We start from the raw sequence: 23,246 nt of genomic DNA on the forward strand, positions 1-23,246 counted from the left end.
GTTGGGTCTCGCCCTCGCCGCGTTATGCTGAGGCGGGGCTGGCCCTGCTCGTCCTTGCCCCCCGGGCGGTGGGCTGTGCCCCGGCCTCGGCGCCGGTCACCGGGGTGGCTGCCGGGCGGGCGGGCTGGTGCGGCGGTGCCAGCTCTGCACCTTCCAACGCTTAGACCCCGCTCGGAGAAATAATCTATGGCAAAGCCTCCTGAAGTAACCCCTGGGGGGAGGATGGGAATCGAGTGGCAGTTACCGGATCCCGCCGCCCCATTAGCGGCTCCCATGGGAAATGTTGCTCCTCCTGTAGGGTGGGAGAGAAGTTTTTCCTGTTCTGCCAGGTTCAGCATCGACTCTCGTTGCTGCTTTGTCCGGCGGCACGCAGTACCACTGCCCAACCAGGCAAATCCTTCGCCTTTACAATTGCTGGGAGCCAGGCCTTGTCGCTTATGCCTTGAGTTTGAAACAGTGGCAGTATTACGTGACAGGTGGTGCAGTTTAATGATGTGCAGGTGGTTGGAGCTGTGTGAACAGGAGCACAGGCTTACGGGAAACCTTTGTCAAAGGGAAGATGGGATGGCAGTACGGATAGTCTCAGAGCGTGGGCTTGTGGCCGAGACAAAATTCTGAAGGTGGTGGATTAGAGGAATTAAGAACCAATACTCACCAAATTTGCTAGTATTAGAAGAGGGGCACTTGGTGAATTTGGTAGATTAAAGCAGATTAAAAAAAAAAAAAAAAACAACTAAAAAAATACAGTGAATTTCAGGAATCTGCCGGTACGGGAAGTTGTAGAAGTGCTCAGTATTTAACCAATTCCAAAAAAGGATTAGCCAGATTAAAATACATTAGGTTTATAAACAGTATCCTAAAATGACTAGGCAAGGATTTGCTTTCTAACATTCCCAATGTAGCAGCTCTGTGAGCTGGAGGAGTATGAGGGAAGTAGACCACAGACAGTGGCCAGGGTCATGTCGTTTCTTTAAACTGCATTTTTTATTGCTGTTGTCCAGACAGAATATTACCTGGTGTCTAGAGGAACTGTGGACTCGAACCAGTAGGGCATTTCTTATGCTCTTACCTTCCCGGTTTATTTTTTGTAGGGGCACGTATGTGAAATAGCATTGGTTTTTTTTAACTAAGATAAATTCTGTTAATAGCTGAGAGGGCTTGAGGAGCTGAGGCTGGCGGCAGGCGTGATTTCTCTATCAACCCACAGTTTCCTCACCAAGCAGTGAGGGAAGGACTCTTTTAAAAACTTAGTCTAGTTGACAAAATGCATCAGGCTGCTATCACCACATTGTTTTAAATTAGCTTGGGAAAGTATATGCTGCAGATAAGCAACCTGTCAAACTTGTGTTTGTAGACTTCTGGGCTCAAGCTCACTGTAGAGCACTGCAAGGCTGCTTTTGTGTCCTAGTTCTGAGATATTTTTGGCTGTAAAGATTAAGTGTGGACTGAGATGCAGGAAATGTTTTGAAAGTAAGCATATGCTGTTGCATGGCTTTAAATAAGGTCATTTGTTATCTCAAACTTGGTCTCTATTGCATGTTATGAAAGACCATCCAAACTTTTTACATCTATGGTTAAAATAACGCAGTAGTTTTATTTTAGATAGAAATGTGCCAACTGGGCTTTAGTAGGAACACTGTGACCTCTGAGCAAAATACAGAGCAAAACAGGGAATTCTGGTACCATTCAAACATAACTGCTGCTTGCTTTTACATCTGGGAGCAGAGATGCATTAGACTTACATCTTCCTTTACTTCTAAAGGAGCACAGTGTGTGATGTTTTAATCCCTTTTCAGTTTAGTTGCATCCTATTAGACCAGGATATGCTGAAATAGGTGTTGAGTCTTGGGAACTGTACATGTAGTGGAAATGATCAGGAAGCAAGTAGCAAAACCAGTAGATTTCACTGGTCCTGCTGATCTTGAGGGCTTTGGGGAAGTCTTATTCACAACTGGAGGCAAACATGTCTGCCAATACATCATCTGCAATTTCTGGGTCCACAGTTGCATCTGGTAGCTATTCCAGAGGGGATTTCACTGCTGCTGTTGGGTGTGTTAGTAGAACTTGCTTCCGTTTGGTAAGAATGATACCTGCTTTGAAGAGGGAGCCAACTGCTTGGGAGGAAGAACAGAAGACACAGGTACTAAGTTAATAGCAGAAGCAGCTTAGTCCCAGAATGTGTATGTGGTTTACAGATACTATAATGATTGTTTGCAAATACTGTGATAATCATTTCCAGGAATCATTGCATCACTGTTGTGATTTATTGTCATCTACTATAAGGAAGTCTTAATGAAGAAACATATAAAAAAAAGGGGGGGAGGAATCACTGAGGGAGGCAAGCAGGGAGCTTAGAAGGGGACTGCCAGAATCCAGTGTTTTCAGTTGTCTGATTTATTCCATATTAGGAAATCTTCTCCCTGCCTTTATGATAGTGTTTATTCATGACCCAGTGTCTTGGGTAGTATGTGCAGAGTAACAGTCCTTTATTGCAGTCTGGGAAAAATGGAATGTATGTAATATTTTGAAACGGCTGATACTGGTTCCTGGTTGCAGGCTTTGTTGACCCAAGGCATCCCTTCATAACCACATTATTGTCTGCTGGAGACTTCTGTAGAACAGAAGGGAACGGTCAGGAAGCAAAGATGATCTTCAAGCAACTGCCCCTTGAAGCAAAGGCTGCAGTGGCTGCAGGAATGGTTTTCTTCTCCATGATGCTATCGCGGAGTTACCTGGCAGAAAAACTTGATCTCAGGACACGGCGCTGGCTTCTGAGGTTGCAGATGGCACTATTTGCTAATGCGCTCATGTTGATAGGATCTCTTCATGTTTGGAGAAGCACAGTCACCACGTTCTCCAGGTCCTCGGCAGCCAGCTCCTTCTGTTTCATGCCGTGGAAAATAGCTGTGTTCATGTTTCTAGCTTTGGCTCATTCAAGCTTCTTCACGTTGCTATTTCTTGTTGCAGAAGAGCCCTATTTTTTTTCTTTAGCTGCCTACACTTGCTTGGGGGCCTATATCATTCTTATCTTCTTCCTCTTCACTCTAGGCTCTGTAGAACAGGCTTACAAGTTCTTGGCTGGGAGAGGCACTAAGGCAGGTCCTATCAACAAGAACAGAACAGTGATGAAACCAGTTTTGGCAGTCATGCTGACTGCTGTGCTGACTGTTGTGGGGTTGTTAAATGCTTCCCAGCCTCCTACTGTGAATTCAGTGGAGGTTCCAGTTCACAAGTTACCCTCAGCAATGAATAATCTGAAAGTGGTGTTGCTTTCAGATATCCATCTGGGGCCTACAGTTGGCAAGACCAAGCTTGCCATGATTGTGAGAATGGTTAAGGCTTTAAAACCAGATATCACTGTGATTGTTGGGGACCTGACTGACTCTGAGGCAGAGATCATACGACCTGCTGTTGAGCCTCTTGGAGAACTTAACTCCCCTTTGGGGACTTACTTTGTGACAGGAAACCATGAGTACTACACATCAGATGTTAGTAACTGGTTTGAGCTGTTAAAATCGTTTAACATTCGGCCACTCCATAATGAGAATGTGAAGATTGTTTCACCAAAGAGCACTGATGACTGGTTCTGCCTGGCTGGTGTTGATGATATTGAAGCAGATGTATTACGCTACTCGGGACATGGCATGGATTTAAAAAAAGCTCTTGCAGGTTGTAGCAGTGAGCGTGCAATAGTGCTGTTAGCTCATCAACCAGTTGCTGCAAAGTGGGCCCTTCAGGAGAGACCAGACATAAATTTAATTCTCTCTGGCCATACTCACGGAGGTCAGATGTTTCCACTAAATGCTGGCGCTTATTTTCTGAACCCATTCTTTGTTGGCTTGTATAAAGTTGGGCAGAACACCTTTGTCTACGTCAGCCCTGGGACAATGTACTTTGGAATACCCATGAGGCTGGGCAGCAGAGCTGAAATAACAGAGATAATTCTACATTCTCCTTGAGGAGTTTTCCACTTGACAGACTTCTACCATCCATTTTGGTCAGTATATTGGCTCTTTCTGCTCTGAAAGCAGATCCTTTTTCAGGGAAGACAGGGAAGATGTTTTGGGGTGGACTACAGCAGTTTGTAAAGTTTGAGCAGAAAACATTAACATATCTTGGGCCTATGAAACAAATTGGGAGCATGTTAAAATATTGAAGAAATTAATACTTTGAGTTCATTATTATTAAGGTTCTGCATTTAAAGGTAACACCGATGTCATGGACATAATATGTCCCGTGCATGTTTAGTAACACCTGTGTCCTGCGGCTACTTCATGTTCCACTGTTTATTATCCATCAGGCAGCTGCCTTATCAAATATCAGACAGGTGAAGTTCTTATTTCTTGCAGTGAAGTCACTTATGCATGTTTTGCAGATGAGACTACAGAGTGTCCACTGTGTATTTTAAACTCTAGAAGCCTTATGCTAGAAATGTTATGGGAAGGGTATAGTTGTTGAGTTTGGGGTTTTTTTTTATTGAGGCTGGATACCTTTATCCTGCCAGCTGTCTGCAGCATGCACTAGAGCTTCCAGTCTGTGCTGCTTACCAGTACAGTAAGTCACCGAGTATCAGTTCCTGAAATAATTTTTTTTTCCGTTTTAAAAGCTGAGGAGACTGATATTAAAGGGTGAAAGTAGTTGTCTTTCTGCAGGCATTTTCCCCAGAATAACTAGACATCTAGTAATTGCTTCCCAAAATTAGCTCTAATAACAGTAAATGAGAAATGTTATTTACAAGTTTTCTAACTTCTGTTGCTGTCTGAGCATACAGTACCTCCTGATGAAGAGCACAAAATCCAAAGCTGAAATACACAGTCTCTTTTCATTCTGTTTTTTGTGGTTTATGCTTAATTTCTCTTCTGTGATTTTTTTTTGGTTTTTTCTCTTACAAGAGTAAGGAGATGCTATTTGAAAACAATGCAAATAGGCTAATGCTTGAATTTTGTTTAAAGTTTTAACATTTCATGTAAATGGTGTCCTTTTTAAGAAGACTAAACTCTGCAGCAGGTGAATTTTCTTAATAGCAATTGTGTGTCAGCGTCCTGGCTGTCAATAGGCACATAGCAGAAGAACTGCTACAGGATAATGAGGGTGAAGAACTTCTGTCTTTCCTAGAAGGGTTTAACACAAATTAATATCATTCTGGGAAATTTGAGAGATTAGAAAATATTAAAAACATTCTTACTTCCATATCTCTGTGTTCATATAAGAAAACCAGGATGTAAATTAATGTGTGTGTATACTGTCTATTGTCCGGGCTGATGAAACAGTTTACTTCTCTACGTCTTCCTTTCTCAACCCCTTCCACCTCCATGTTGCTGTATGAAGTGCCACGAAAAACACAAGCCTGGGAATGCTGCCTCTGAAATCTGCAGCTGTAGCCGCAGGATTTCCCTTGCTCTGCCTTTCTGCCCACCAGTACCTGGGTTCCTCTCAGTCAGACCCATGTAGCACAAGGCAAAAGAGATCAGTACTTATATAGGAGGCTGAAGATGGCAAGACCGGAACGGTGGTGTTCAAATCTTTTTCTGCCTTCCTGTGTGATCCTAAACCAGACACACTTCTGTTTTATTCTTCAGCTTCTGTTCTCATTTTGCAGGAGGTGTGTGTGTGTGGGGGGGTGTTTGAAGGGTACCATAGGCTTTGAAAATCTGAGTTTTTCTGTAAGTGAAATTTTGAAGTTTCATTTCATCCACTCTGTTCAGTCCCATAGGCAGAGTTTCCAGCTACTAAGCTGTTTTTGTATCCTGTTCCTCTGTACAAATATCTTGAATTTTTACTCACAGGAATATTGAGAAATACTGTAAATGTGTTGTGCACTGGAAGGTTGGTGCAAGAATAGGAGAAGTCAGTCCCTTAGTCCGAAAACAGCACCTGACCAGCCAGGCTGTCTACTTGCTGGACTAGATAATTTCTGTTTCCCAGCACCTATAATTTTGTAAACTTTCTAATACTTGTGCAATAATATCTGCTTAAGTATCCTAAAGTTTTCATGTGTATTTAACACTGCTCACATGGGGTCCTTCTGAGGTTCTTTCCCATTGGAGGCATAGTGTCAAATGGTTTTATGTAGAGAGAATCTAGATAGCCTGTGATCCTCTGTTTACTTATTGACATGCCTTCAGTGAAAAGCTGTGTTCTGGGCTTAGTAGTGCAGAGTATTCCCTATAGGCCAGTGGTCCAGAAGGACAGCTTTCCATGTGTTATGCTGAGGGTTATTACTGTGTTATGACTAGCATGTTTCCTTATCAGGAGGCTTTTGTGGGACTGGTTTTAGATGGTGTTAGTATTACTTTTTAGTTTTCCTCCTACCCTTTTTATTTCTCTTTTCATTCTGTCCAAATGTATGCATAAACCTAGCTGAAGTGGTCCTTCCATCGCAGGGCTGCATAGATGACTTCTTGATTACTTTGTATGTGCCCCTCTTGGAAGATCTTTGTGTATCCTTTCAGGAGCAGATATGTATGCTTTTAGGAGTGGTCGTATTATTTCATAAATTTATTGAGTTCTCCCAACATAATTTAGTTCTTAATTATTTTCTTTAAGTCTCTCCCTCTGAAAGCTTGATAACTTAATGATTAGTTATCACTTAAAGTGTTTTCTTTCTGTGCCAAAAGACTTCAAAGCCTTTTCCTATTTTGCTTTAAAAAAAAAAAAAAAAAAAGAAGGGAAAGCATCCTAGATCAACTTTCTTCTTTACAGTAAGAGGAATTAACCTTTTCTAAAATCTAAGATGGCAATGCCTAGTTGTCATTCAAGGCTTTTTCTAGACTTTTTCCAGTTTGACTTAATGTGTATGGTGTAGACCCATGTTCAGTATTCCAGATGAAAAAAAACCTGATGTGCTGCTTATTTTGTAATTTAAAAAAAAAATTTTTTTAAATCTTTTTTTTTTTTGGTGTGTGTGGAATGTGTTTGATCTGGAGAACTTCAGTAAATTAATATATATTTCTTCCTATAAAAGGCCAGTTCATTGATTGGGACAGTGGGGTGGGCAGGGAAGAATTAATCACTGTCAGAATAATACCAGGATAGAATAGAATCATCACTTTGTGAAAGTTATATTTATTACATTATATAATCAGTATAGAGTGGATTTGAAAATATGTAAATTGTGGCATGACAAATGCTTTAAATGTTGGGATTTAATAAAACATTTTGCTTATCAAGAAAGATGCCTCTAATGACCTTTTATTTCATACCAGTATTCATTGTAGTAGTTTGTGCTGAATAGTTTTAATACACTAATTCTATTTATTATCATGAAGCTACTGACAATAAATCTGACTAGTTTTGGAAAATCATGCACCACCCTTACTGCTAAGTAAGGCATGGTGGAAAGTGGGAGAGCTAAGGCCACTATTAAACTTGCCTAATGCCTACTAGGGAGAAGAAGTCTAGGCTGAAGAGATGAGGAAGTGATGCAGAAAAAAAGATCACTGCGAGGGAGAAAATAAGTGGTTTGTGGTTCTCAGTTTTGGTACTTAATTTTTGGGGTAGAGAGAGAGATGTTCTGTGTTTGAATTTCTAGAGAATTCAAACAACTTTAAGAGATGCTAGAAATCTTCACAGGTGGGAGGGGTTACTTGAGGATTTGTATCCACATTTGTTTGCTTTCCAAGTAAAAATAAAACTCCACAACTCTTTTGTAAATTTGGAGAATGAGAGCTTCTAGCCACTGTCAAAATAGTTTTGTGTGCTGAAACTATACATTTTTTCCCTATGTTGAGAGACATACACATTATAAAATGTTTAGATAGTGTTAAGGTTGCAAAAATAAAGTCTTACTTGACTTAAAAGACAAATTCTTTAGTTCTCCCCTTTTTCATGTGAGTAGGTTCTGAGCACGTAAGATGCAACTTTATACCATTGCCTTTAAGGGTATGGATTTTCAATTGCACATTAATATGATGTGGTATGAATGAACTGTCATCCTAAGCAGCCTGTGTCTGCTGAATCTTCTTACTGAACTAGCAGACCCACTACCCCATCTTCTAGGGAGATGCAGGGAATTCATTCCTGCTGTATGTTCACAGCCATGACTATACAATATTGAGAGAACCAGACATAAATTCATGAGGAGAACTGTTTGTTTTTGTTGCAGGCCTTGGTCTGCAAGCAATAGGTAAGGTCATGTGTTGGAGAACGGCTTGCAGAGAGCAAGGCCATGGGTCTCTGCAGGAGCTGATTGCAGCCATCCGAGGTAAACAAAGGAAAAAACCCAATGTACAGTTAACAAAGGACTGTTAATTTAACAAAGGGAGAAACTGAGGTACACAATGGCCTTGAGTGTGATGGTAAACAACCTTGGGAAAGAAGGCAGGCCAGAAGAAGAAAGATGTTGTGACATGCCTGAAGTGCTATGGGGGGCTGGGATATTATAATGTAACTTTTTACATGTATCCAATAGATTTGTGAGTAGTATGCATGATTACTGTAGAGTGCTTATATAAGGTGCAATTTCTTTCAATAAAGTTGAAGCTTGCTCTATCATTCACATTGAATCGGCTGCTTGCTTCCTCCGCCCGCCGCAGTCATGCACTGAGTAATCGATCATGAAGGGAAGTCTGTTTATAATGGGCCATAAATGAAGTGAATCAGAACAAGTACTCTGGAAGCTGCCTCCCTCACCTTGACCCCATAATAATGCTGTATCAGGCACTGTATGCATAAGGAAGGTGATTTACAATTATGGTCACAGCTTTAAAAGCATGGCTTATAAATGTTAACTGGTACAATGATAATCACTTTCATAGTTAATACCTTCTCATTGTTTTATTTTAAGGAAGTCTTGTTTCTCTGCCAGAGGTGTCCGTCCCCTGAGGGTGGAGCTATGTAAGCAGTTGTTTCAGTGTTAGTTTCTCAACATTTATCTGCCATAAACGGAACAACTGTCTTCCACAGGCCTCTTGATGTGGTTGGTCTAAACGAGGGGTCTGAAATTCTCTTTCAGAGGGAAACAACAGCAGTTTATTTTGACTCCTTTATTTCCAGGGATAATGTGTGCTTTTTTCCCTAATGCATCTCTATTTTTTATTTTTTTTTTTTTTAATAGTATTGCAGAATTGTGTAGCTCACCTGGGTTCTGAGTTTCATTTAATCATGATAATTTTGAAGCACTCAGCTCTGCATTAATGCTGCGAATTGTCACAGTGCCCTAGAGTTAAAAAAGAAAACACCTGAAGAATGAGAAACATCTGCTTGGTGTTCATAAGGGTGAATGAATGGCTTCCTTTGGGGATACACGCGGTACAATTCCATCCTAGTTCAGCATGCCTGGGCATCAAGATGCAGGTTATAAATTTAAGATGAGCAAAAAGTCACTTACATTTGAACTGAAAGGGGAGTAAGCGGATGATACATACCTGTGCATTCTCTGCAGTTGTAATTTGCTTGAGGTTTAACAGCCTAGAGTTACTACAACAATAATTTCCCAGGGAGAATCCCAACATTTGAGTTACTTTTGTTCCAGAGCAGTTCATTTGTATTTCTCCACTCTGTAAAGTCCTGATTTTGTGGACACACATCCATACCTTTGTTGAGTCTGGATTTATTTGAACTTTCATGGAGCTCTTTGTTAAGTAATGTTAAGAATGGGGCCAAGTTTGTGGGATCAGGGCTTAAAAAGTTTCCCCTATACAATACTTGGCAGTCCCTTGCGGCTGTTTTCCTGCCAGCCCTGCCAGGACTCTATCTTCTCATGTCTGGTTGTTACGTGTCCCTCACACAGACCATTTCATTGTTTGCTGTTGGCAGAATGTTTTGGATTGCTATGTACATTTATGACATTTTCCACAACTTTATTTTAGGTTTTCTGTGAAGAAATGCCTTTATCACAGTTGCAACATGCTGTAGTCTTCCTTCTCCTTGGATTTTTGAAGTCTTCGAAAGTTTGTAGAGTGTTTCATTACTCAGTTGCTCAGTTTAACGACAGTCTAGCGATAGGCATGTTTACTCTGAAATTCATCCTCCAGTTTTCAGGAGAGTGTTTCTTCTTTGTACTCTGCCTGGTAGTTTGTACTCCTGTTCTTTTGGTCTGTGACACATTATACTGGCTTCTTTTTGCTGTCTTGTTGCTCCAAGAGTATGCTTTTGGTTGGCAGTTGTGTCCAGTTGTTGGCCAGGAGTCTCAGTGCTTGCAGCTTTATGGTATACAATGCCTGCTGTATTTTACTTTTTCCATTCCTTTCTCTTTACTCTTACCATAGTTGTACTACAGAAAGAAGTGGTTTCATGGGAAGGTTCTTAAAAACTCTGGTCTGTTGGTCCCTGAGTAACCTTTGGGCAGATCTCCTCTCGTAATGGATTGGCTCTCGTGTAGCGGGGGTCACCTGGGGTTATATGATGGTCTACATCTCTCTTGCTTTTCTAATTTCATTGCTTTTGTTTCATGTAAACAATGTCCTTATTGCTAAGCCTCATTCTCCATATGGGACAGGTCAAGGCTCATCTTTTCAAGAACAAGGCCAGTGTCCTTCAATGGCCTTTAATTTACACTGTTGAAAGGTGTATTTCATTTGGGCTAGTATAATGTCCAGTAATTCATGAGGTTGGTTTGGTTGACTTCTGACTTATTTTCTGATAGGTATGGAGAACTATAATAACTGATTACATTTGCTGACTTGTGATTTTACTTCATAAATCCCTACTGATCTTTCATTGAAGCAAATTTTTTTTTTGGAAGTGCGCAGTAATGGATCTGATAAAACACAAATGCAAAGTCACGGAACTTGAAGACAAGCAACCAACTGTTCAGTTGTGTGTGGAGGACAAAAGTAGTACTGGTGACAGGGATACCAAAGATACATGAGAGAGATAGGATGTGAGATGTTAAAGTTTGGTTTAATTTTTTTAATTCTTTTTTTTTTTAAAGTTAAATGTTCTTAAAGACATAGGGACAGGCACTTAAAACATCTTCTGTTTTTCCTTGTTTCTAACAAGCAAAAGAACTACTGCTGTTGGTTGTAGTAGTTGAAATCTTACTAAGATCATAGCCTTACTTGAGGAGTAGTCCCATGCTCTTGAAGTTAAGGTATCTTTCTTATTCTTAATTTATCTAATTCTTTAAGTTCACTGGTTTGGGTGTACTTAGCTGGAAAAGTATTGAAAGTAGGACTTTCTGCAAAAATGACTGATTTTTAGTGACTTACATAAATGTATGTAGTTTGCCAGACTGATCTAACAGTTTTATTCGTACTGGAAACTAAGCTTTCAAGCAGGTATGTATTAGTGCCCTGGAGCATTTAGAATGTGGTATTTATTCCTCAAAAGCTCTCAGCTGGATTTTGCTTTTAGACTTGAGTGTGACATTTAATTGGAATTAGGGTTGTGTTTTCCAACAGTTTAGTTAAGTTGAAGCATTGAGTTCAAAGTGTTGGCATTCACCAAATCTCCCTTTAATTAATTCCTCATCATTTGCGCTGGTGTAAGCAACTGCAAAATGTATCACTGTGGGAAGATGGTACTATATATTAATTAAAAGTGGAGAATGCATGTGGCATATTTTGTTGTAGGAGTGAATCCTGTCCTTGCTGAGTGGTTGGCAGATCCATTGTAGTCCTTCGGTGTGTTAGGCTCAGGTGGGCTATATGAAGCTAGTGGAGAGCTATTCACCATCAGTTATTTTAACATCACTGCACCTTCTATTGTGGACAAGCCACAGATGCGTAGATTGTTCTCTGTGCCTTTCAAGGGAGAAAAAGATTATATTGTGGTGTTGGTTTTCTTTTTCTTTTTTTTTGTACACAGAATATACCCCAGAGAAGTTTTGGGATTGATTATGACTGTAACTGCTTTGTCAAGGATGGGAGACCTTTCCGTTACATCTCAGGTAGCATTCACTACTCACGGGTGCCCCGGTATTACTGGAAAGACCGCCTGTTGAAGATGAAGATGGCAGGACTTGATGCCATTCAAACGTAAGTATCTGGTGACTTTCAAAGTGATTTGTAGTCCTGGGAGATGTAGGAGAAACAGAATGCCACCATTGGTACTTTGTTCATTCATTTTTAATAGATGAGAAAGCTCCAGAGAAGTGAAGGGTGGCACAGGATGACCTCTAACAGCATAGACTGGGACAGCAGGGCAGGTTATAGCTAACAGTGCCCTTCCCTGCTGATAGGCCATGCCTCTTGCTTTATAACCAAGGGTGCAAATGTGACCTGAAATAAATTGTGAAATGTGCTCTGCTTCTGCCAAGGGCATTGTAATCTCTGGTCAAAAGACAGACAAGTTGAGAGGGAACAATAACCTCTTAATACAGCCTAGACTGTATTGCCCTGAAGCCTTGAAAATATTGGCAAAAGCTGCAGTAATATTTGAAACTATTTCACCAAGAATGTTTTAACTTAGAAAAATGGTTGGGAACTAGGTGCACTTTTTCTAAAAAAACCAACCCCCACTGCCCCAAACCAGTTTAAATAGTTTTCAGTTATGTGTACTAAAACTTCATCTTTCTTGACTTTTCTACCTGGTTGTGTACTTATTGCAACAGGTGAGGCACAGATTGGCAAAAATAAGAGTAAGCTGCTTTTTTTGTTTGTTTTTTTTTTAAAAAAAAAAGCTTCCTTGACAAATGGAGTAGTAGAAAATTGTAAGGCACAGTCTTTTCAAGCAATGGTTGTACTTCCCAAACATGTTTGTTTTTCTTTCCTATATCATTACATGGCTTAGAACTTCTCTTTCAAACAGCCTGTTTTTGTGCTATGTACTGCCAGACAGTGTTGCTTCTGGCAGTGCAGTGTCTGTAGGCCAGGGAACTTTGCTCAGTGGGAGTGTTGCACCATCTCTCCTTTTTCTTCCTTGAAATCCATATTTTGTTTGACCTGCAAGTTGCAGGGTTGTCTTGTACACTTTGGAGGTGTGATTAGTAAGGGTTGGTATGTGAAGAACAGATGGCAGGGAAAGAGAAGTTGCTTTTTTCAAATTCAGAGTTCTCTTTTTTTTTTTTTTTTTTTTTTTTTTTGATGGTTTTTGTTGTTTTCTAATACAGCAAGAAAGTTCTGTCTTCCCTCTCATCACATAAGAACGATGGTGTTAAGTACCACTTGCTCAGGACAGGACATGTAATAATTTTTTGCTGTAATAAAAGTAATCTGAAATGGTCCTGAAAATTTTACCTTTTGATGTCTGGCTTGAAGATCAGCCTGGGTCTTGACAGCTGCTCTGTGTCTCCAGTGATCTGTAGTGTCTCATACTTCCCTTATGTCTCTTGATTTTATTTTCCTCCTCCTTCCATCACCTGTGTATTTTCAATGCCTGGTTCACTTCCAGCTTTTTTTAACTGGTCCCTTCCTTTTTTCTTTGAATTTGCCTGTTCATGTCTCTGACACATCACTGGTCTTTTGAGATAATCTTTTCTTTCCTGTTCCCCCATCGCTGTTTAATGTCAGAATTGCTGCAGTACTGTTTTGTTTTTTTTCCTTTCGCTTCCTACTTCCTTTGTAATCTGCTAACAAGGATTGGGTGTTTTTTCCTTTTTTTTTTTTTTTTTTTTTCTTTCACTTGTGGAGATCTCTTACTCTGTGCTTTACTGTTTTGCATTAGTGTCCTTCCACTGTGCAGGAAGGAGTGGAGAGTGTCATGTGTTGCCAATGTCAACTGGTTTCTGTTGGTCTTGGAAGAGCCAAGTTGTTTCTGTTTTGGCACAGAAGGTACACTACAGCTAGCAATTGTTGCCCTGTGGATATTGTGACCTATGGCCTTAGGTGTTGTTGCTGAATCACCAATGACAGATAACAGGTTTCTTACCACTTCCTTCTCTTTTTGTAGGGCAGACTGGGATTCCTTGACGTTCTCCCCCATTGTTGCTTACCTCTGGATTTTTTTCTACTGTAGTGAAAGATAGCTCCTAAATATGTATCTTAGAAGCAGAAAGCATCCCTGTGGCTTGCATTTTCTACAAGAACCAAATCCATATATTTTTCCATTTGATGCTGATCTCTCTTAATGTTAAAAAAAACACAAACAACAAACCAACCACCACCCCACCAAAACCCTGTTGGTTTTGTTTTTTAATTTGCAGATAATCAAGCCTTACTGCTCTTGATAATTTGAGATAAAGCAGTAAATTTTCATGTTATGACAAACAACTCTGCAATGATTTTGTATAGTTTTGGTGAAAATGGAAATTTGTCTAGATGATTACTTAGTTGTGGTTTTGTTTTCTCTTCTTCTGCCTACTTTTTTCTGGATCAGTAAAACTATTAGCAAGGGACTGAGATATCAGATGTGTGAAGTTGTTCTGGAATGGGCAGCAGCACTGCCAGACCTTCTGGTGGAATGTGGTAGTTGGACTCCCAGCCTTGAGGCCACCTCTGAAGACTGATTTTGCTGCTTGGGATTTCCCCCATGAGACAGGACAGGATCTTGCTATAATTTGAAATATGGGAGCCTTCCTTGTTCTTATCAAAGTGCTCCCCAAGGAGTCTTACCACTTCAAGTGAAACAGGATCCTTTTATTACGAGATTGTCCTTGTAAATACCTTGTGGTCAGAGCAAGCTAGACCTGCTCTCCTTCCTGTTCTCTGCAGCCTCATTTCTGAAAGAGTTGCTATGCCTTGATACATGGTTCAGCTAATGACTGAGTCAGCAGCTTACCTGGGACTCCTGAATGGGTGAAGCCATCATCTGTACCTGGAAACATCTTAAGCAATAACAGAATATGAGCAAACAGGTGACAGAAAGCTTGATCTTACATTAAAGCTTAAAATATCAAGGCCTAAGCCTGCCAAATAGCAGGTTGACATTTGATGTTGCTGTTGGTATGACATCCAAGAAGCTGATGGAGGTGTGCCTAGGAACTCCACTCCCTTCCTCAGCAGGCAGCATGCAGGTCACACAAAGGTAACTGTCACTTGTTTTCAGTTCCTGGACTGTGTCTGCCAACAAGAAACTAATGCTATCAAAGACATCTGGAAAGAACTGATAGTGGTTTGTTTGGGTTTTTGGTGGTGTTTTTTTGCATGGAGGAGATATATAATTAACCACTAGATGGGGCTAACTATTCACAGGATTTACAGGTCAGTGAAAAAGCTTCCTGGAAGACTCAGCAGTTACCTTACAGGCTCATAGAAAATTAAAGAATATTGAGCATTTTATTAGTTTTACTGTATTTGTCCACTAATGAGAAGAAAACTATAAACCTGTAGAAACTCCTTCTAAGAAAGAGCTGCTCTTTAGTCTACTAATTAAAAAATAAGCCAAATTTACTTTTTCTAAAGACTTACAAATGTGTAATTTAACTAGCATGTTGCTCTATTATTTATGAAATTAGCACAAGCTTTTTAATTTCATACTATTAAATAATAACCCAACCCTGGTATTACATAGAATTATCCTGTACGTTAAGATAGGTAAAGTGGGGTTTTTGCCTCTTGACATCTCTCTGAAATGGGAGAGGAAAATTGTGACTTTTAAAGAAAAGCTTATAGGAAAAAGCTTAGGAATTGTATGTGAATGAAGAGCAAGTGCTATTACTCAAATACAGAAGAAATACCACATTTCAAGTTTGAAAAAGGAATGTGGCATTCCTTTATAAATTAATTATTCTGTAGCTAAAGCAGTACAGCATTAACAACTGACTACGTATTACTACAATGGTATCCAGGAATTTTACTTGCTAATAATAATAATTTCAAAGGCAAAGGATTTAATTTGAGGCCATTGCTAGCTGTAGAAAATATACTGGGGGATTAAAGTCTATTAGTAACAATTTTTAGACCAGTATTTAAAATACATTTGTATCATGATTTATTTGACAAGAAAGCATTTCACATAACTTTTTAAATTCACTTTCTTCCCTTTTTCTCCACTAAAGTCTACTTTCTTTCCAGCCTTCTGGGGAACCATGGGACATAAATTAAAACTCTTCCTGGAAGAATTTTTCTGTCTTCCTCTATCTTGAGCATGAGGGAGCTGGATAAATCCTTTTGTCCTCCTCTCAGACACTATTAAGAATATTTAGACCTTCAGACTTGTTTCTAGAACAGGTTAATAAAACTCTCCCATGAGTATGTTTTCATAACTAACAAGTTACAAGGTGTAGTTAAATTTCAGCTAGAATACTTTTCTCATATTAACCTTACCAGTCATAAATAACTTGTTAGATAGCCTAAAGAGAAAGGAGTATAAGCAGTTACTGTCTTTCTGTGGTAGTATTTTAGGCAGTTGGAAACTGTTATGAAGTTAATGTCTAGTCATCTTTATTTAGCTCAAACAGGTGCAGCTCTGATAGAAATATTTTTCAGTGAATGAGTTGCTGCATCAACATGCCTGTTAATTCCTCCCAGAAAGAGCTTTGTCTCTTAGCTGCAGTGTCATGTTGGTGATTCATAGTCAGATGATACTTTTCAGAGGAACCTGCAGACCCTTTTCCTATTAATACCACTTCCGTATGCCTTTCTTCTCGTTTTGTATTTTGCCTTTTTCTATGCAAGAGAATTAAAGAGTGGTAACTCTTAATTCATTATTGATACCAGACCACATTGCTCATTCGTTAAGAGCATCTCGAATTCTGATTGTGTTCACTGATGGATTTGCAATCACTCCCCATTTCCAAGAGTGCTGTGCATTACCTCACCCAGATGTCAGTAAAAGCTTTGGATATAGTTAGACCTACCAAAGACACTTGGGATACTCCTCAAAATATGCCATTGCTTTTCCAGAAAATTGTGGGTTGTTCTTCTGTGGTTAATTTTAATTCCATATTAATGTTATACCAACCAGCCTCTTTTTTTTTTTTTTTTTTTTTTTTTTTTTTTTTTTTTCTCTAACTCTTTAGGCAAATTTTCCTGTGAACAAATAGAGTTAGGGTTATCTGTCCTTGACAGATCCATAGTGATGTATACATAATTTAAAAGAATTCTGTCTTTCTAAGCAATAGTTATGAAAATAACATAGCTGTTATGGCTTAGAGCAAACTAAAATTATTCTGCAGTAATAACCAGGATAACAGTATATGGAACAGGCAAAGCAAGCACAATATGATACTCTTGTATTGGCTTCTTTGAGAAAGGTGGGTCATTTGTTTGTTTTAAATAGTTTTCTACTTTATCTACTTTAATCTTAAATGTCAGGAATCAGCTTGCTCCTCTCCGTGAAATTTAGACAAAGTGCACAAAACTAAATTAACATTGAATGTATTTTCACATGGTTCGTATATTCATTAAATGCACATTTAGTTTGTTCTAAAAGTGAGTTAATCATGTGTTTCAGAAATAATTCGAGCAGGTTAACAAAGAAATAAAATATACTTTATAGAGGAGAAAAATCTGCATTTTGATGCCTGAGTGCATTGCTTTGACTCTGTCGTGGCATACAAATTTTAAGTTTTATCTCTTCAAACAGAGGCTTAAGATTTTGGCATTTGTGAGGCTATAATATTAAATAATGTTGCTGAAAGATTATCATTTTTGTATTTGATGTTCATGTGCATGTTGATGTCCGTGTACGTCTGGCTGTGGTTGTTTCAATAGTGTGCTCATGTTCCAAAACAGTGTTCCTGTTTTTCTTGCTTATTTAAAGTGGTGTTTTGTGTACTTTCTTTCCATCTTGGGTAGTTCTTGCAAAATTAACTCTGGAACATATGAACAAACCCAGACAGCAAGAAATGTGTTGCCTGAGAGGATCTTTGCTTGGCTAACCACAGTTTTCGTTTTACGAATTTTTCTCAAATTTGTTTCTCTGGAACAGTGGTGACAGTTCTCTCAGAGGGATTACAAACCTATGTGCAAGAAAGTAAATGCATGGAGAATGAATTTTCCCATTCTCTTAAATCCTTGCTCAGCCTGTACTGATCCCTAATTTCAATGTGTGTCTGTTCTACAACTGCCACTTAATACTATCCCAAGCCAAAACTCTCATGGTTGTCATGCACGGGTCATAAGCTACAACGTAGCAGTTGATAGATAACATGTTTCTTCATTGTCTTGCAACAAGTATATTTTTTTTAATCTGCTGTGAGCTGTTCTGTGGTGGGTTTGTGGTTTCCGAAGTCCTGGAAGTACGAGAAAGGTGTTCTCTCAAATGGTTATCTTCGTGTTTGGCAGCTTTATTACTTGGTTGAAAGGAAGTTTTACTTCTTCCAGGATCTTGGGCACCTTAGCATCATCTTCAAACTTGTCTGTTCTTCCCATGCTGGTTTTTCAGAACCTGTGTTGCTCCTGGTCAATGAAAACTTTCAGGACCTAGATGCAATATCGTCGGAGGCTTAGTTCTTTGTAGTGGCAGCAGCATGGACCTGTCAACCTAGTTGGTTTCCCTGTGCAAACTGGGTGATCCCTTTGTGAAGGGTCATGCAGTGTTTTAGGCAAGCTCATTCCTGACCACATCCTTTGTAAGTGTTTTACAGGATTCATCTCTTCACAAACCTCCCGCCACTGTCAGCTGACTGTCAGCTGACGTGCTAACATCAAAACTGTTAGCTAGTTAAATTTTGGAATAGATGTCATGGTTTCAAAATGGCACTACCCAAACCTGTTCTTGCATTGATACAAACTCCTGAAGACTTACTGCAAAGTACTAAGGCTTATTTCACCATTAATTTTAACACCACCTACCATATGTGGTACCTCACAGAGAAAAGGCCCTACGGTTATGTGTTTTACTGATCTGAAGACCAGTTCAGCACTACAGATATCTGGGGCATGTGGTGCAAATAGTTGTTATTTGGAGTTCTGGTTTAGTCTCAGTTTCCTAATGGAAAGTGATCTTCTCATTATAGGTATGTGCCATGGAACTACCACGAACCCCAGCTGGGCGTGTATGATTTTTCTGGTGACAAAGACCTAGAGTATTTCCTACAGCTTGCTAACGACACTGGTTTGCTGGTTATCCTGAGAGCTGGACCTTACATCTGTGCAGAATGGGACATGGTACAGCCTTTTGTAACAGTTACCTTATTTCTAGCATAAATTTAATGCAAGTATTTCTGTCTTAAAGTAGACAAACATACTTGGTATATCTTTGGACAAGGCTCTTGGTTTAGCATATTAAAATCCATACATCTTAAGTGACATCTTACAAACTTACTTTCTATTTGTTTTTTCATTGAGAATTATTGCTTACAGAAAATCAATCTTCAGGTCTTGGTATATGTTTTGATAAAAGACTAAATTCTTCTTACATTTCCTAAAAATGGCCACTGAAGTGATTCCCTTTCTTTTCCTAGGGAGGTCTTCCTGCATGGCTGTTGGAGAAGAAAACTATTGTTCTCAGGTCTTCTGATTCAGGTAGAGGCATCAAAAGAGACGCAAAAATACACTTTAGCAGCAAGGCAACTTGCTGTTTGAGGCCATTACTAGGAAACTCATATTTCAGCTTAAGTTATCCTGTGTGTAAAATCTTTTAATTAGAAGTGTGCATTCAAGAAGTATATAGAACAAACAAAGCAGGGTAGAAAGCTTCCAAGGTATTGACAAGTTTCTGGAAAATTGGTGCCAAGAGAGAAATCACTGTCATCATTGAGGAAAATAAAATAGGTAGCTTTGAGTTTTTCAGTTTTGCAGCCCACTCATCATGGGGATCCTTCCTGGCTGATCAGTGTGTATGTAATTCCAGAACTAGTTACAGCATTCTTTAGTGCTACCTGATCATGGACCAGAGATGGAGGGATGAGATGAGACAGGAGATTAATGTGGTTATTGGAGTGCATATTAAGGGCAGATATATAATATTTGACTCTAGTTCTGACTCAGTGTGGGATGAATTATCTATTTAAAAAAGTACACATAGCAATATTTGAACTTGTTTTCCCATTGAAATGTGTTAGGACAACCTGTGTGAGACATTGAAGTCTCTCTGTTGATTTTCAAAGTTTACCAATATTTAAATGTTTCATTTTTAGTAAACTGTACTGGAAGCTGCCATTTATGGACAAGTATAAGAGCACATTAGTTCATTAAATGCTGTTTTGTTATACTTTACATACTTAGAACACTAGGTAAAAACAACCCATATATAGTTTAAAATAAAATCTAGAAAAAAGCAGAAAAGTTGTGAAATGTTTATACTTTGTGTATCACAGATTACCTGGCAGCAGTAGAGACATGGATGGGTGTCCTTTTGCCAAAGATGAGGCCTCACCTCTATGAGAATGGAGGTCCAATCATCATGGTGCAGGTAACTTCCTGAAAATCAAATGAACACAAGCAGCATGGATGCTTATAGTGCTCCTGCAGACACTCTGTGCGTGTTGGGTGGTAATGTCACAGATGTTCCTTCACAGTTTCAGGTAGCTGAAAGATTCTGATTCAATTCCTTATCCTAAAGAGCCAAGTAACTTGTTTCCAGAATTCAGAGAGCGCTTGTCTCCTCTATTAAAGTTGGTTTTCACATCTATAGAAGGCAGTAGAGGAAACTTGTGAAGCTTTTTAGATTTGAGTTTTGTGCCAGTTCTCACATAAAGTCAAAATACAGTACAATTGCCTGAAACCCTCTGACAGGAAAAAGGGGAATAGAAACAAAACTGATATGAACTAAGCCTAAAACTTGTGACAACAATGGCCTCAAAAAATTCAGGCTTTTTAATTCTTAGCACCTAACAAGCTGTAAATGTTTCAGCACACCATATTGTGCTGAAGTATAAGCATAAGTGGCTTGTCTCTTAAATTCCTTCTAGATGTGCACTGGCAATTGTTCCATATTCTTAGTATTTGACCATAACAAAAGCTTTGGTTTTTGTTTTTTTTTAAACTCCCTGTTTGGCACAGGATGGGATAGGAGAATTTTCTTATAATATGCCCAAGATCATTGTTCTTGAACAATGTATTCTATTGAGCAAAAGCACTCAGCAAAATTCCTTGGTAGAAAGAAGTTTATAACAGGATTTTCAGCAATAACCTTCAGGTGTGCATGACATTGGATCTGGAGCTTGAAAGTCCATTCCCTTGGGCAAGGGGCAGGATGTGTACCTCTCAGGAGTAGCTGGGTTGTTCTTCTCCCCTCAGTCCTTTGAGTCCACTCCAGGGCTTTGCTGTTCACGTGAGCCCCTTGTAGGTGTGTCTCTTCTGGAAGTCCAGTTTTACTGCAGTTTTGATCATGTCACAACCTGTTCTATGGTTTTATTGTTCTGCTTGGGAGGTGAGTCATAGCTCTCTAGTTTTAATAGAGACTGTGTTTTGATCACTGTTGTTAAATAGCTAGGGTAGATATTTTTATGTGGAGGGTGATTTTGTAGGAAAATGACTTACCTCCTCACAATGATTGCTCCACTCTAAGATACAGGTGAGACGAATGAGTGCCTAGAAGCATTGTCTTCTCTTACTTCAAGTCTGAGCTTAAAATTACATTTTTAGCATTGCCATCAAAGGAAGAGGAGGGTTGAATCTGGGCTTCCCATTTTTGATATAAGGTGCAGACTGAAATTGGCTATTGCAGCACTGACTTGCTTTTACTGTGCAGGTGGAGAATGAGTATGGAAGCTACTTTGCTTGTGACTATGACTATCTGCGTTCCCTTCTGAAGATCTTTCGCCAGCATCTTGGGGATGAGGTGGTGCTGTTCACAACTGATGGTGCAAGCCAGTTTCACTTGAAATGTGGAGCTCTTCAGGGTCTTTATGCAACAGTAGACTTTGCCCCAGGTTGGAGACTGCTGTTTGTTACCAAAAAAAATTCTGGGGTGTGTGTGTTTGTGGCAGAACAAACTGAGCTGACTGCTTGACAACCTGACTGCTTTGTTTAAATGGGGTAATAGACATTTATGTGTATTTGATGTACTCTTAAATGTACAAGAATCACCCAGAAGTAGCCAGTTAGAGTCCTAATCACTTCCTTGCATCATGAAATCATGAATAAACAATTTATGCTGTTCATGGTGTATATTTCCTAAAAATTAGCAGTAATAGTTGGCATCGATTCCATTGATTTTAAAATTTTATGGTTTTTTTTTTAATTGTTGTTTTAATGTCCTCTGTCCCAGAATCCGGCAATTACTGCTGAAGATCATCTTTAGAAATGTTCACAGTGCCACAGTTTGCTGTGATATAGGCCTGAAGAATGGCTAAGCAACCACAGTGTGTTCAGAAAGTGCCCTTTTGATAGGAGAGTTAATGATGTAAATGTTCATATACTGCACAGACTTGGCAAAAGAGGCTTAAGGCACAAGAAACAAACTCCAAGATAGATATTTCCCTGATTTTTTTATGTGTGGTTTTGTACGATATTCTCTCTATAATCAAAGATGTATGCTTAGCAGGGATCTGTTTTCTTTCAAGTAGGTTGAAATTATGAACTCCTTTTTGTGTATCACTTACGAGATGGTGACTTACTCACTGAAGTAGTTATTTCCAGTCCTTATGGCTTGAGCCAGTAAGCGTGATCAGAAGTGAAACTAACCTTTAGAGGTTGCCTGCTTCTGTTTTTCCCTATAGTCTTGGTACCGCAATCCCAGGCTTACACTTTCCAATCTGACACATCTCAGGCTTTTTGGTGCCAGAATGTTATTCCTGAGAAAAGCTGGGTTTTCAGAAGACGTATCTCAAAAGCAAGGACATACGTGCCTACATGCATATGTGTATGTGTATACTTTAAATAATTTCTGCGACTTAAACAATGAAATCAAAGGTACCGATTCCTGTGTTTTCTGAAGTAACTTCTAAGTAACTTGTCTGCATTTTTGCTAGGTCTTGGAAGTGAGATAAGACAACTATTTCACTGAAATAAAGGACTGAAAGTCATGGATGTAGCAACTCAATTTTATTTCTATCTGCTTACAGGTGGCAATGTCACAGCGGCATTCTTAGCTCAAAGGGGTAGTGAACCTACGGGCCCTTTGGTATGTCTTTTCACCTTAACTTCTTTTATCATTTTTAATTTGCAGTGATTAATGAGAGGAGTTGGGAACAGTGTGTTGGACAGTTTTAGGGACATGTTTAAAAAGACATAATTTCCAAGTCAGTCAGAAAAACTGAATAGAAGAGCTTCTGTGTGTGATTGGCAAATCCACATTAATTGCTGTTCTGCGAATACTATTTTATCTTAAAAGGTATTGATTTTGTTTCAGTATTTTTCCTTGTTAAGACAAATGTTTACAAAGCAGGGGAAACAGTAAGTATGATTAGATGAGTTAGTGAGGTACATGTGTGGGTGGAAGTTAAAAGCAAAAATTAAAAGGGCAGGTTAGAAGTTGCTTCCTGTTTTCAGCTACCCTAGAGGTTTCACACAAGCTATAATGGGATGTGAGATCACTGGAAGGCATTTTGACAAAAGGAAAAGGTCCGCTGAGTGTACAAGATTATCTCTGTGCTA

The 23,246-nt window shown here is 39.3% G+C and overlaps 2 protein-coding genes across 2 annotated transcripts in view; both read left to right on the forward strand.

Moving 5' to 3' along the window:
* Positions 1-2,462: 2,462 nt before the first annotated feature.
* Positions 2,463-11,819, forward strand: TMPPE (transmembrane protein with metallophosphoesterase domain). Its single transcript, XM_026843198.1, has 2 exons — positions 2,463-3,997; positions 11,749-11,819. Exon 1 carries the CDS (start codon positions 2,646-2,648, stop codon positions 3,957-3,959), a length of 1,314 nt encoding a protein of 437 aa, XP_026698999.1. The 5' UTR covers positions 2,463-2,645; the 3' UTR covers positions 3,960-3,997; positions 11,749-11,819.
* GLB1 (galactosidase beta 1) overlaps positions 8,280-23,246 on the forward strand; it is a 37,801-nt gene continuing 22,834 nt past the window's right edge. The window contains exons 1-7 of the mRNA XM_026842800.1: positions 8,280-8,297; positions 11,749-11,918; positions 18,722-18,872; positions 19,169-19,229; positions 20,024-20,118; positions 21,400-21,580; positions 22,715-22,773. Coding sequence (XP_026698601.1) covers positions 8,280-8,297; positions 11,749-11,918; positions 18,722-18,872; positions 19,169-19,229; positions 20,024-20,118; positions 21,400-21,580; positions 22,715-22,773 — 735 coding nt within the window. The remainder of the gene's footprint in view (positions 8,298-11,748; positions 11,919-18,721; positions 18,873-19,168; positions 19,230-20,023; positions 20,119-21,399; positions 21,581-22,714; positions 22,774-23,246) is intronic.

This window comes from Athene cunicularia (assembly GCF_003259725.1).
Source record: "Athene cunicularia isolate RWA chromosome 2 unlocalized genomic scaffold, athCun1 chr2_part1, whole genome shotgun sequence".
NCBI classification, from domain to species: domain Eukaryota; kingdom Metazoa; phylum Chordata; class Aves; order Strigiformes; family Strigidae; genus Athene; species Athene cunicularia.

Coding starts and splice junctions, on each gene's coding strand:
- TMPPE (XM_026843198.1), top strand. CDS start 2,646: ATGATCTTCAAGCAACTGCCCCTTGAAGCAAAGGCTGCAGTGGCTGCA.